This window comes from Diabrotica virgifera, chromosome 3, assembly GCF_917563875.1.
Source record: "Diabrotica virgifera virgifera chromosome 3, PGI_DIABVI_V3a".
NCBI classification, from domain to species: domain Eukaryota; kingdom Metazoa; phylum Arthropoda; class Insecta; order Coleoptera; family Chrysomelidae; genus Diabrotica; species Diabrotica virgifera.
In genome coordinates this window covers 214,609,071-214,624,891 of record NC_065445.1, presented here as the reverse complement: position 1 = coordinate 214,624,891, position 15,821 = coordinate 214,609,071, and the positions used below count along the sequence as shown (strand labels likewise).

The following is a 15,821-nucleotide window of genomic DNA, read 5'->3' as shown; positions in this document are numbered from 1 at the left end:
TCAATATTGCCAAGGTAGGTCGATATAAATATCGAAAACCCCTTTGTTTGTTAATTGCTAATCAAGCGGGCGTTAATCAAGTGAGGACGATTGAGTTTGCATAAACTCATTATTTCGAGAATGGACAAATTTGAAGAGAAATCCTCAGACAGGTCGATTTTTGTTTTTAAATAAGACCTTTTGGCATATTATATTGTTATATATAATTCTAGTGACGTCATCCATCTGGGCGTAATGACGTAATCGGTGATTTTTTAATAGGAGTAGAAGTGGTGTGATAGCTCATTTAAAACGTTAATTAATTTTCTATTTAGTAATCTAAACGTTAACATAATTATTTATACAGGGTGAGCAAAAAATTTTTCGTCTTTTTGTGTAAATTAATTTAATAAAGAAAAAAGTTTTATACACCCCGTATAAATATTCCGGTAGGTGTGATTTGACGGAATTAATTAAAAAATACTAAATATAAGTTAACGACGAACAGTAAAATATTTATTTATTTTGGTAACAAAAAGGTGTTTTGCTTAGGTCTCGGAAGAGGGTCGATTGTTAGCGAGAGTCGGGTGTCCACGTGGTTCGCATGCTGTGAAGAGACTGTTAAGAAAGCCACAGATGCTAATCTGCTTGTGTTTCTACCCTCTGACCAGATGGCCAATAAATTATTTAGATCTGGCGTATAAAAACAGAAACACTTCTGCAGTTTTAAAACGATTGCATGTCCAAAGTGAGTTGTTGATATAATGGTCTGATATGATAACTAATTTATGGGGAATTCAGTTTGTTACACTGAACACACCAAAAACATATGGTTAGGGATGCATTTCGTTTCGTAAAACCATGTCTTTCTTAGCATCTGGTTTGTATATTAACTGTGACTTTTATATGGCCCATTAGTCCAGAAAGCCACTGCGCATCCGCTAGGAAAAATATTCTAATTCGGATTTTTTGCAAAATATTACTCAAAAGGGACTGCTTTTAACAAATTTGCATGTTGCCAGGACCAAAAGGTGGTCAAAAATGTTTTAAACGTTTTTTTTGTTTTTTTCCTAAAATTATTTTTTTTGCATGGAAAAAAGTTTTTTAGGTTTTTTGGATCATTCCAAATAGAAAAGGTCTTTAGTGACTTTTCTCTAAAAATGATAGTTTTGACAAATAAGCGATTAAAAATTGAAAAATTGCGAAATCAGCCATTTTTACCCTCAAAAACTATGTAAAAAACTGAAAATTTGAATGTTGCCAAGGTAGGTGGATATTCTTTTAACATTGATTGATGAAATCCCGAAGGGTTCTTTGCAATATAATATTCAAAACTCCTTTGTTTTTTAATTGCTAATCAAGAGTGCGCGACACTATTTTCCACCGACATGCGACAGTATGGTGCAAATGAAAGGAATAAATTCGTTATTTCGTAAACCGGCAACTTTAAGGAAAAATCCCGAAACAGGTCGATTTTTATTTTTAAGTTATGATATTGTGGCATATATGGTATACTAGTGACGTCATCCATCTGGACGCGATGACGTAATCTATGATTTTTTTAAATAAGAATAGGGGTCGTGTGCCAGCTCATTTGAAAGGTTCTTTAATTATCTATTCAGTAATATAAACATTTACATAATTATTTATACAGGGTGTCCAAAAATTTTTTATTAAATTAAATTATTTGACAAAAAAAGAAGTAGAAGGACACCCTGTATAAATAATTATGTAAATGTTTACATTACTGAATAGAGAATTGAAGAACCTTTCAAATGAGCTACCACACGACCCCTATTCTCATTTAAAAAAATCATCGATTACGTCATCACCCCTTGACGGATGACGTCACTATTATACCATATATGCCACAATATCATAACTTAAAAATAAAAATCGACCTGTTTCGAGATTTATCCTTAAAGTCGCCGGTTTATGAAATAACGAATTTATTCCTTTCATTTGCACCATACTGTCGCGTGGAAAATAGTGTCGCGCACGCTTGATTAGCAATTAAAAAACAAAGGAGTTTTGAATGTTGTATTGCAAAAAACTCTTCGGGATTTCATCAATCAATGTTTAAAGAATATCAACCTGCCTTGGTAACATTCAAATTTTCAGTGTTTCACATAGTTTTTGAGGGTTAAATATGGCTGATTTCGCAATTTTTCAATTTTTAATCGCTTATTTGTCAAAAACTATCATTTTTAGAGAAAAGTCACTAAAGACCTTTTCTATTTGGAATGATCCAAAAAACCTAAAAAAACTTTTTTCCGTGCAAAAAAAATAATTTTAGGAAAAAAACAAAAAAAAACGTTTAAAAAATTTTTGACCACCTTTTGGTTCTGGCAACATGCAAATTTGTTAAAAGGAGTCCTTTTTGAGTAAGATTGTGCAAAAAATCCGAATTAAAATATTTTTCCTAGCGGATGCGCAGTGGCTTTCTGGACTACATATTATTTCGTTTTGAGAAAAATTATTTAAATTAAAATTAGCAAAAATAGTAATTAAAGCGTATCGCTATATAAATAATTATTTTAATGTTTATATTACTGAATAGAGAATTAAATAAACTTTCAAATGAGCTATCACACAACCCCTACTCTCATTTTAAAAAATCATCGATTACGTCATCACGCCCAGATGGATGACGTCACTAGTAATATATATGCCAAAAAGTCCTAGTTTAAAAATAAAGATCGACCTGTCTGAGGATTTTTCTTCAAATTTGCGCATTCTCGAGATAATGAATTTATGCAAACTCAAACGTCGTCACTTATACTACAGTGTCGCGCCCGCTTGATTAGCAATTAAAGAACAAAGCAGTTGTCGATATTGTATTGCAAAAAACTCTTCGGGATTTTATCAATCCCTGTTTAAAGAATATCTACTTACTAATCTTTCTCTTCTCCTGTTAAGGCCTTATGCTGTTCAAAATCGCCTGTCATTGTACACATTCCTTCTAAAAGACTTACTCAAACACATAACGTAAGAGCACCGAATTCCGACCGGTTATAAGTGGTATATATAAAATTGTTTGAAAGATCAATTCCGAATCATTGAAATTTAAAGTAATTCTGTCTATAAGCTATTATGCATTATTAATTCTTACTAGAGCCAAATTTATAATAATAACAGTAGTCATTTCAACAAAATTGCTTATTTAAGAAACCAAATGCAAAAATTTCGCAAATAGCCGTTTTCCGTCCACATTAATGATTTTTTCCCAATTCCGTCCACAAGAGTACCGTTATCCGTCCTATTTATGTAGTTATGACAAAAAAAACCCATTATGAATAATTTTTAAATAAATTTGCAAAAAAATGGCCAAAAAACAAAACAAATAATTTAAAAATAAGTTTTATTTAAGTACAAAGTTTTGAAACGAACTTAATGACTGCAAATGAATTAAATAATAAAAAAAAAAGACTTCATTTTTTTAGGTTTTCAATTTCTGGAACTTCATAGGCGCCGCGTTTATTTATGAGTGAAGGTCTCGCAATCTTACAAACTACATCATCAAAGTCATAATTTAAAATGTCATCTCTATCTGGCCATTTCCAGTACTTTCCATTCATAGTCATACTTTTAACTCTCAAAGTATCATTGCTTCGTTCCAGAACTACACCAGGGAAATATTCACTGTCGTACTGAACCAACACAAAATCGTCCTTTGAATATATTTCTATATTCTTTTTATTTATGTTTTCCGTATTATTATTACCAGTATCTATGCCTGGTGTGTGTTTTGGAGGACACTTTTTCTTTTTTGCTTGTTGAATCTCTGTTTTTGCTTTCCTCTTTCGGATTCGTTCACATTTCTCATTTTCTTTTTCCTCTTTTTCTTTTTTGAGTCTTCGTTGATGTTCCATAAATTCATCACTTATAGCTACTGTAGGATAAATCTTTGGTTTTTTCCTTTCCTTGGTGTCTTCTGTGCTATTATTTTTTTTCTTTGCAGAACTTTCCGGCCAAAATAGTGCTTTTTTGAAAGGTGTTGGATATTTACTATTATTCTCTGATGTTGTTGTAATTTGCTTAAGTGGGGTTTTTTCTTGATTTTGTACTTGTCTTTTTTGATCAGAATAAACTATACCTATTGAATCATCTTTTAATGGGCTATTACAAGGAGTTGTGTTTACTATTTTGTTCTTAGGTGGTGTTTTTTCTTGGGGTGAACTTACTGCTAAATAATAGTCTATATTCTCACAATCATTGTTCTTGGATGCTGATGGACCAGGTTTTGGCGAACTAGAATTGCTATTCTGTGAAGGAATTAAGACCAATGCTCCATCTGCTTTGACTGTAGCTTCAATTGTATCATTATTGCAAAACCAAAAGTTTTCATCGAAGTGTATGTCAACAATGGTCTCGTTAGCAGCATTAATTGGCAAATTGTTTTCCAAAGTTTTATCATGATCGACATTTTGTGGATGAAGACTCTTCCAGAAATCATACAATGCTACATATTTTTCTTCTAGTTGGGCCGCTGATTCAGCAATCCTAAAACGGTTAACAACCTCTGGCTTTAAACGTATCTCTACCTCTCGAAGTAGTTTAGAATCATAAACATTAACAGTTGTAGTGGATGTTGATTCAGTTATTTTATCATCAGAATCTTTTTGTTCTATTGGTTTTATTAATTTTGAATAATCAATGCGATTTTCGTTAAACGGAAAGAGTCCACATGATTCAAATGCACTTTTTATTATCGATGTACAGACTGTAGCCTTCAAAGTTTTGTCTAAGAGTTTTGCAAACTCAGCCCGTTGAAGTTTTCTTCCGTTATTCTCCATACGCCAAGATCGAACATCTTTTCGCCAGTTATTTTTAATGGGATAAAAAACACCAACATCTAACGGCTGTAATCGGTGAGTTGCGTTGGGGTAAAATGCTGTTAAAATAATACCTTTTTCTTTGCAGAATTCAGTAATAGGCAGATTGATGTGGGAAGAGTGTCCATCCAGAAACAATATCACTGGGAGTGGAACACTGTTCTTTTCCAACCAGGGAAAAAATACATTTGTAACGTATTCATAAAATGTCTCACTTGTCATCCAACCAGATTCAGAGTGCCCAACTCCCCACTGGTTTGGCATGTTCGTTATTATTGCAGCTGACACATACCGTTTGTAGGGATACAAAACTAATGGCGGAGGTACAGAACCATCAGCTCCAACAGTTAGCAAAACTGTAAGACATTCTTTTTCGTCATTAGCTATGCGACTGTATACCTTTTTTGCACCTTTTCTAACCAACACTTGTTTTTCTTGAGGGGATAAATAGAAACCACTTTCATCACAATTGAATATTCTCTTGGGGTTTTCAAGAATGTGTAAAAAATTCATTTTTGTCATATAATCCCGAACTTGGGTAAACCAATTTCTTATATTTTGTTCCGTAACTGCGGCTCTACAAGAAGATAGTGATTGTGGAACACGTTTTGAAATTTCTGGATGACGAGCGAGAAAACCATTGTACCATTTTTTACCAGGTATGTAATTTTTAAATGGGGTTTTTCGTTTCAAATTTTGAATTAGTTTTGAAACAGAATCAACAAGTTGAGATCTTGTTACCGGGAATCCCACGTTACCCATTTCGATTATCCATTTTATAATCAAGTCTTCTTCGGAACTGGACAAAACTGTTGGCCCTCCAATATTGCCCGGAGTTTTGTACTTTTCTTTCATAGTATCTAACAAAGTACTTTTAGGCACATTGTATATTTTGGAGGCTTGTCGAATACTTAAACGTTTCAAATTAATATCTTCTATAGCTTTTTGGATATTCTCTCGGGGATACTTCATCCGCTTTTTGTATACCATAGTTGCAGATAATAAAAAACTGAAAAAAAAATATTTTATTAGTTTTTATTTTATGGGGTCGGTAACAGGAGTTTGAGGTAGCTCTGTCCGTCCACCATGGACGGATATAGGACAGAAGGTTCCTGTGTCCGTCCAATTCCTTTAAATGAGTTTTACTAATTAGATAGTCATTTTTATCATACTTGATAATACAAACTGAGAGGAAGAACTACCATAAACATTTTTTACAAATAAAAACTAAACCAAACTTACACATTAAATCTAGAATAGGTAATAAATGCATCATTCTTGGGTTAAATTTTAAATTGAATTTTCGAATTCACTTAATAGTTGACACTAATTTTCTTAAAATGAGTTGTACCTATAATAGGTCGTATTTAGGTTTTTAAACGGAGCAAAATATATATTATGGTTAAAATATGTCGGATTATATTATTTAACTAAGACTTATATTTACAAAGCGTTTGAAACTGAAGGAGTTAATCCCTAATACCGTCCGCTAGGACGGTATCAAGAACCCCTTGATATTCTGCATTACCCTATTCCGTCCACTTTAATTTCGGTAATAAAATCTATTGTTCGAAAAAAATTACAAAAATATATGTATATTTACAATAAATAAATATGAAAGATTCTAATAAATAAGTAAAAACATAACTGTTAAACGTAGTATCTATAAAATATGGAAAATAAGTATTCCTTACCTTTATGTTTTTTTGGAATCAGTATAGCTTAAAACAAGACATGCACTTGCAATGAACTGAATCGCACTGACAACAGTAAACGTAAAATGTCTGCGTGCTAAAAGTAGAATGAGTGGGGATATAACCTATCAAAAATTCTACTCGGCCGTCTGATTGCGACGAAACTCTGAGGTATAGAGCGCAATTTCTTTGTCGGACGGAATTGGGAGACCGGACGGTATACGGTGCTTTTACGTTAGTTGAATTTAAACTTTACAGGAGAAAGTTTATTTTACCCCCTATCTATGCACCTTTCGATTCACCTGGTAGATACACGTGCAGGGCTGACACCTGTCCGGTCATGGTGTTTGGCCTTGGTATGCTATGAGTTATCACTGTACAAATTTCTAGTCTTAAAGGTAGAACGTTACTCGGAGGGTACACTAGGATGGAGAGTTGCGATATTTGAGTTGCTCCAAGTGATACTGATATTATCAGCAAAAATAAAAATTTTTCCATCGATTTTTAAACTAATGCTGTCATTAATAAAGATAACGAAAAGTAGAGGACCAATACTGAACCTTGTGGTAGTCCACATGCAATATTTTTGAGACTAGAGTCTGTATCATTCGCTATAACCAGCTGTTTCCGATTATCCTGGTAAGATTGAAACCGATTCAAAGAAATACCTTGAGTTCCGTATAAATTTAGTTTTTTTATCATAATGTCCTGATTTACGCAATCAAAAGCTTTGGCAGGATTCGAAACTGGTTTTTTAACGAGTAAACTATGTTTCAATCAGCTCGTAGTTTTTATCAAAATTTATTTGTTTCTACTTGAAAATTATCAAATTTGGTGTAATAGTGAATTACATAGTGTTCAATCTAATTTTGGAATCAAACTGGAAACTAGACCTTTTATTAATACCTAACTAACAAAATACCAAAGAGCGGCCATTAATACCAGTACAAAGTTAATTAATTTGTCATCAAAAATGAATAACCATTTTCAATTTCGTTGCAAAACGAAAATACAGCCGCATCATATTCAAGTCCAATCAGAGAGTTCAGCAAGCACCTCCACCGGTTTCGAAACTTATTAGTCTCTCATCAGGAGGCACATGCTGCTGTATCTGATTGCAACGAACGAAATGGCATAGATGCCCTAGCGGCAACTGCTAGCAAAAGACTAAGTTTTCACTCTAATGGCATATAAAACAACGTAATGTTACTATATATCCCACCAGACTGAAAACAATGGGAACCTTCTCTGGTTACAGCTCCGAGGATTCTACAATTTGCAAGCCATACGGATGCTGAGACTAAGGAAGATGAGGGAATTTTACAATTTATAATTCACGTCCCATCTGCTCAGCTCGGTAAAGTTCCAACGAGAGTTTACTCTGATTGGAGTACTAAGGGAACCATTCTCGTTGGAACTTTACCGCGCTGAGCAGATGGGACGTGAATTATAAATTGTAAAATTCAGTTATCTTCCTTAGCCTCATCCGTATGGCTTGCAAACTGTAGAAGCCTCGGAGGTGTAACCAGAGAAGGTTCCCATTGTTTTCAGTCTGGTGGGATATAGAGTAACATTGTATGTTGTTTTATATGCCATTAGAGTGAAAACTTAGTCTTTTAATTAATTTGCTTAATTATACTAATGAGTCTTTTTAAGTATCAGTGCCGTAATCAGGTAACATAGACCCAATATGCAGCAAAATCCATATTCCGTCGTTATACTTACATTGCCCGAATATTCCGGTTTACCTGCTTATTGAAATACCGGTTATAGGAATATCCCGGTTTAAAGAATAGAAATTTGAGGTTCCGAAACGTTTCTAATAGCCACAGATAATTGGTTATTAGAATATTCTGATTATAGGAATACTTTTGCTTGGCACGAAGGCTATTCCAATACGCGGGTTCGACTGTATTATATTAAAAAAAAAATTATCAGACTTGAACTATCATACACCAAAATCATCATCGCATCGTACAAAACATAAATTGGCTGCCTGTCATAGCATAAGGCATCTTCCAATTTTTTAGATAACAGGAATTCCCATTTCAATAAATACCTTCGAGATATAATTAAACAAATAGTTGTAAATAATAAATAAAACGAACAAATATTAAACAAAATTTTAAACCAAAAACTACATAAGAAAGCCCTGAAATTGGTTCAATGCTTTTGAAATGCGTTAATTTTTTCAAATCCTGAAAAACAAATAAATATTTTTGAAAAATTTAAAAGCAGTATAAAAGATTGCATTCTTACCGAGGGAAGAAAGTCCCTTAGAATAAACAAAAAGTTTCTTTTGAATAATATATTTGAACTTAAAAAGCGCACTTAAATTTCTCTTCTTTCTCGCTCCCCTAACTTATTAAAATACTTTAAAATACATTATTAAAATAACTTATACTACATTGAGGGGGTAAAAAACTTTACATACTTGGGATCCCTAGTCACTTCTGATAATAACGTAGCAGAGGAAGTGAGGAGGCGAATATTTATTGCGAATATAAAAGTTACCATGGCTCAATTCGGTAACTAAGATCAGATAACGTCGCAAGGAAAACAAAATGCCAAATATACAAAACTTTAGTAACACCGTAGACCAGGGCGCATCTCTAAAAATATTAGTACATTTGGACGTTGAGAGGTGACTCAAATTTTTTTGCAGAAATTGCTTGAAAATAACTAAAATAATAATATTTGAGTTATCTTCCCTCTCAAAAAGGTCCGGAACATTGTTTAAATAATCAAAATGTCAAAAAATGAAGGAAAAATTCGATTTTTTTCTTCGTTTTTTGATTATAACTTAAAAATTATTCATTTCCGAAGAAAAGTTGTACTGACATAAAAGTTGCATAATTAAATTTCCAACAATATAGAATTGGCTAAAAATTTATAAAATAGTCACCTTTGTTGCAAAATAGCAATAATTGCGAAAAGACCATAAAAAACAATTATTCGCATTTTACGTTTTTAAACCATTTGTGCTACACTTAGGACGTTCATATTTCAAGTTCAAGTTTGTTTTCCTATAGAAGTTTACTGTATCTTTCATTTGCAATTTTCAAAATTAAAATGGATTAACTACCACGGCGTCAGAAATTTTTTTAAATAAACATTAATTATTGGTGCTACGCGCAGGACAGCAGATAGTTTGCTCTGATTGGGCATTCGAATGACCTTTAATAAAGATTGATACATTTTAATTTTTATTACTTTCGATATAAATAAATAAATTTGTTTATTGCAAAATAAAAACACATACTCTATCTTTTGAAATAACACTTTTTTTAGCAAAAACTTTCTTTGTTCATATATTTTAACTTAGAGAATAAAAGTTTATTATTTTTAAACATATGCAATTGTTTAAACAATATTTCACAAACAATAATAAAATTAGTTTGATTTTTGTGGAATTAAAATATTAAAATACAACAAAATATAGAGTAAGAAAATAATACATTAGATAAACATTGGAAAAAATTTTGGTGGAAATCAACTTGTGTGAATCGAACACCGCTGTCCTACTCGTAGCACCAAAAATTAACGTTTATTTAAAAAATTTCCTGACGCCGCGTGGTAATTATTCGATTTTAGTTTTGCAAATTGCAAATGAAAGGTGCAGTACACTTCTATAAGCAAAAAAAATTCAACTTGCTATCTACTTTATTTTCAGTCCTGCAACATTAAAAAAAAATGATTTTTTTTTTGGGGAAAGCTGGATTGCAAAATTTATTTTGCAAAATCTATTAAACCGATCTTAACTAAATTTACAGTGTTATTTTACTATATCATCCAGTTTTCCTGTGCAAAATATGAAGGTCCTAAGTGTAGCATAAATGGTTGAAAAATGTAAAATGCGAATACTTGTTTTCGTATGTTTTTTTCGCAATTATTGCTATTTTGCAACAAGGGTGACTATTTTTTAAATTTTTAACCAATTTTGTATTGTAGTAAATTAATTACGCAACTATTATGTCAGTACAATTTTTCTCGGAAATTGAATAGTTTTAAAGTTATAATCAAAAAACCAATAAAAAAATCGAATTTTTCCTTTATATTTTGACATTTTGATTATTTAAACAATGTTCCGGACAATTTTGGGTGGGAGGATAACTCAAATATTATTATTTGAGTTATTTTCAAGCAATTTCTGCAAAAAAATTTGACTCACCTCTCAACGTCCATCTCAAAACAGATGCGCCCTGGACTACCGGTACTCACATACGGCTCAGAAATCTGGACACTCACTAAAAGAGAGGAAACATTGCTAGCCACCTTTGATAAAAAATCTTGCGACACATTAAGAGCACAAAAGAAAACGGAATTTGGCGAAGAAGGTACAACTTTGAACTATACGAAATATACCAGGATCCGGATATCATAACATTCATTAAAATAGGACGGCTGCGTTGGATGGGACATGTAGAAAGAATGGACGAAGGCGAAATACCAAACAAAATATTCAAACAGATGCCAGTAGGAAAAAGAACAAGAGGAAGACCGAAGCTGAGATATTTAGAACAAATAGAAAATGATATAATAACCTTAAAAATAAAAAACTGGAGAAAAAAAGCACGAAACAGATCAGAGTGGAGAAGAATCCTGGAACAGGCCAAGACTCAGAAAGGGCTGTCGAGACAGTGATGATGATGATGATGAACTTATTAAAATAAACATTATAAAATTATTCAGAGACTTTCTACTATCGGTAATGATGTAGTCTTTCATTCTGCTTTTAACTTTTTCAAAAATACTATCGGATTCTAAGGATTCGAAAAACGTTAAAGTATTTACAAAGCTTTACAACGAAATTTTGCGCATAGGCTCTTCTAATTATTCAGAATTTTTGCTCAAACTACTTGTTTTGTTGTTATTTTTTAAACGTTTTTAAATAGAACAGTTTTATTAATATAAACTATTGCTATTTATAGATGCAATTTAATTCGGATGGTGTTTTAGGTAATGCTTTTTGTACTATAAAAAATCGATTGCAAAACACGTTGTTAATTCATGATATCAGTTTAAAATTCAGTAATCGATGGAACTATTAATTATAATACACCCATGTTAAAAATTTATATTAGAGCGTAGGCGCAAAAATATCTAAGGGTCTTCGGCACTCGGTAATAATAGAGTCTTGCATTCTGCGTTTAATTTTTTTATTAATATTTATTAGTTTTTGTTTTCCTCGAAAAAAATGAATGCATTTAAAAAGCATTGGCGCGAAATTTCGCGCCTACTCTCTTAAATACCGAGCGGAGCGAAAATCTACCCCAGCAGTTTTGGATTATTTTTTTATTATAATAAAGGAAATCAAAAAGAAAACGTTCCGTTTTAACATTTTTGATTTTTCTTCGCATTGCTTCCATGCTTTTGTTCTCTTCAATTGTTTTTAGAGTTTTCTCGTTCTTCTATTTTGATATATGGCAGAATAGTGTAGGAAACAAAGGTTGAACCTTGCAAAATGGACACAAGTCCGGTTTTATTTTTTTCTGAAATCTCAAGGGGTGCTTATTATAAGAGAAACTTTTTCTGAAAAAATTTCGCCCCGGAACCCCCCTTTTCACCCCTTTAAAGGGGGTAATTTGTGGTTTTTGCGGAACGTAGCCCTTCCTGTACCTTTTACAAAAAATTTCTTTTATAGGAATTTGAAGAGGACTGTATTTTCTACGATTTATTTTCCGACAGCATATGTCTATCATCCACCGTTTAGCGGGGGTGGCGCTCCAAAGTTGACAAGTTTTTAAAAAAGATGTTTTTAAAAAAAATATATTTTTCCACCTTCCTCAAATAACAAGTCATTTTTTTCATTTTTAAATAATCTATTTATGTACCTAACTAACAAAATTAATTAGAAAACTAAAACTAACAAGTGGAGACAGTAGAACTGTTAACTATCAAATATACGTCAAATTAATAATGTAAACATTGTTAAACCAAAATAGTAATTTACTGTTTTTACCATTCTGCAAAATACAGGGTGTTCTACAAATAAACGTTAAAATGTATAGATACTTACGTATAGGGCGTAATAGGACGTAATAGATATTAGAATATTGTATAGGGCGTCAATAAGTTATTTCATCACTGACATACCATGACGTCACGTTTACTTTTCCTCCCTAGGTACGACTTTGCTCCCTACAATCAGGTCAGGACATGTACACTTTCGATAGAAGTACATAGGTGAAAATAGTATATTGTACAACAAGTGAGAAAAAAGACATATTTCTCACGAGCGCAGAAGTTTGTTGGCATGAGCCGAGGCACGAGGCGAGATCCGCAAATCAAGCGAGGGAGAAATAGGTCATTTTCTCATGTGTTGTACACTATACTTTTTCTATGGATGCGGATTTGTCAAGAGTTCAAACTTCAAAATTAAATAATTTAGGTGCTTTTAGGTATATTATATGAATACATTGAAATAAAATACATAATACACATACATGTAGGTATTTAATATTTCTAAAAATTAATACACTTTATTTATTTAAAATTATTTACTAAATTTACATTCAAGATGCAGTAGAAATAAACAAAACAAAACACGTTAAATGCTACTAGGAGCACTCCCCAATCATAATTTACAATGTATAAATTTTGGAAATCATTATTTGGGATTTACAATGTATATGCATTGTAAATTATGATTCGGGAGTGCTCCTAGTAGCATAACGTGTCTTGGTTTTTTTATTTCTACTGCATCTTGATTGTAAATTTAGTTTAATTAACAGTTATTTTTGAACAGTTTTGAAAGGTAATTCCTGGTAAGTTTTGCTTCAACACATTTTGTTTGGCAACATCAATTGTGTTTGTATTGTGCATATTACCATGGAAACGGCGATCATTGTATGGAAAATCATTTATTTATTTATTTATTTATTTATTTATTTATTGTTAATAAACGGGGCAAGCCCATTGACAAAAAATATACAATTAACCAACATTTATAATAAATTTAAACAAATACTAAATAAAATGCAAAATCATAAAATAAATATGTATATAGAATTACAATTAAATTTAACGATTCAGAGATTGTTTAAAGGCACTTAAGGACATGTTAAAAAAATCTGTCTCATGAGGCAACCGATTAGCATGAGCAAGAAATCTGACCAGACCTATATTCACAGAATAATTAGTCCGACGAAAAGGAATGTGAAATAGTGTATTCTCACGAAGGACACGGGAAGGAATGTGGAAACAAACCAATTGAAGCAGTTCAGGTGAATGTATAATTCCGTTAACCAATTTAAAAATGAAGATGGGATCGAAATTAACTCGTCTAGTAGACAGAGGATCAAGTTCTAAGTATCTCATCATAGCAGAATATGAAGAAGGTCTGTGTAATTTAAAGGCACAGTGCATAAAGAACCGTCTTTGCCCTCTCTCCAACTTTTGAACAGAGGATTGGACAAAGGGAGACCAGATTATAGTGGAATTTTCAAGTTGAGATCGGACCAGCGAACAGTATAAAATTCTCAGCGAAAAATGTTGAAAATCTCTTGTATGCCTCTTAATAAACCCTAGCTGCCTAGGACCCTTATTACAAATAAAATCAATATTCAAATTAAAGGATAAGTCTCTCTGAAAAGTGACACCAAGATCCTTGACGCTAGTGACTCTTTCAATCAAAAAACCATCCAAATTGTAATCAAAATCTACCATTTCCACTGATCGATGAAACTGGATAACCTGACACTTGTCACGATTAATGACTAATCTGTTATTATCACACCAATTCGCAAATAAGTCGAGAGATTTCTGTAGCCTAGCACAATCAGAGTAATCCCGAACAGAACAAAACAACTTTATGTCATCGGCATATTCCAACACTTCGCAGTCAGTCAATGATTTAATAACATCGTCAGTAAAAACTGCAAACAATAAAGGTCCCAAGTGGGACCCCTGAGGCACTCCTGAGAGTGGAAAATGCTTATTAGAAGTAAAACCATTCAGTTTGACATATAAAGACCTGTCCCGCAAGTAAGTTTTCAACCAGCAAAGAAGTTTACCACTCACACCAAAACATTCCAATTTATGCAATAAAAGGCAATGATCTACCTTATCGAATGCTTTGGACAGATCAGTATAAATGGAATCAACCTGTAAACCGTCCACGAAAGCATTTATAATATAATCCGTGTAAAGAAGAAGGTTGGTCGAAATAGAACGGCCAGGCAGAAAACCATGTTAAGCAGTATGTAGTTGATTTTTCAAATTATCCGTCAAGACATCAGTTACCAGGGCTTCAAAAATTTTAGGAATGGCAGAAAGAATTGTTATTGAACGATAATTACAAACAAATGACTTATCGCCAGATTTGTGAATGGGTTTCACATAGGCTTTCTTAAACTGTCATGGAAAATGGCCCTCTGCCAGGGATCTGTTAGAAATAAGCCATAATGGACTACACAAAGAAAATGAACAATTCCTTAAAAACAAGTTCGATATCATATCAGGGCCAGGGCCTTTACTAGTAACAGGATTACCCAAGCAGTCCAAAACTTTAGTTATTTTAACAGTAAAAGAGTGAATAAGGCAGCGATTGCTATCAGATGGATCAACCCAGTCATCAGTGTAGGATGTGAAAGTATTATTTGCAGTGCTGAAGAAGGTGGCAAAAGCATCAGCAATTGACTGAGGCTCACCATAGACAGAATCATTCAACTTCATACAACCAGGAATATCAAAATTACTCCGCATAGAATTAACCAACATCCAAAACGGTTTTATATTTTTATTAAGTAATTTGTCAGTACTTTCAACAAACTCCGCATAACAATCTCTACTTCTCTGCTTACAAAATGCTCTCAGAGTACAGAAATCGTCATAACCATCACAACAACCTGTCTTTTTAAATCTGGCGTGATAGGATTTTTTCTTTGAGACAAGACGCTTCAATTTGCCATCAAACCATATAGGGAATGTGCTATCCTTGATAGTGATTAAAGGAACATACTGGTTTATACAACCATACATAACATGATAAAAGGCATCCACACATTCTTCCGCATTCAAGTTCGAAAATAAGTAATCGAAGTTCATTGATAGAAACGCGCTGTAAACTCTCGTACTCCGCATGTAAGAAATCGTATCTCCCCTCACTCCCACTCATGCAATCAGGTGCATCCAGAGACATTTCTATAGTAAGTGCAGGATGATAGCGATCACATGGAACCAGAACATCATCCGCAACTTTAACATTATAAATAGAGCTATTACTGAAATCTAAGTCTAACATCTATATAAATAAAAATGAATGTTTGTATGTATGTATGTATGTATGTTCCGTATAGACTCGCAAACTATG

At 32.8% G+C, this 15,821-nt stretch overlaps 1 protein-coding gene across 1 annotated transcript; it reads right to left on the bottom strand.

Moving 5' to 3' along the window:
* Positions 1 to 3,323: 3,323 nt before the first annotated feature.
* LOC126882360 (uncharacterized) lies at positions 3,324 to 6,752 on the bottom strand. Its single transcript, XM_050647251.1, has 2 exons — positions 6,509 to 6,752; positions 3,324 to 5,823 (listed from the first exon to the last, which is right to left on the bottom strand). The coding sequence occupies exon 2, from the start codon at positions 5,802 to 5,804 to the stop codon at positions 3,411 to 3,413; it is 2,394 nt and encodes a 797-aa protein (XP_050503208.1). The 5' UTR covers positions 5,805 to 5,823; positions 6,509 to 6,752; the 3' UTR covers positions 3,324 to 3,410.
* Between the last annotated feature and the right edge of the window lie 9,069 nt (positions 6,753 to 15,821).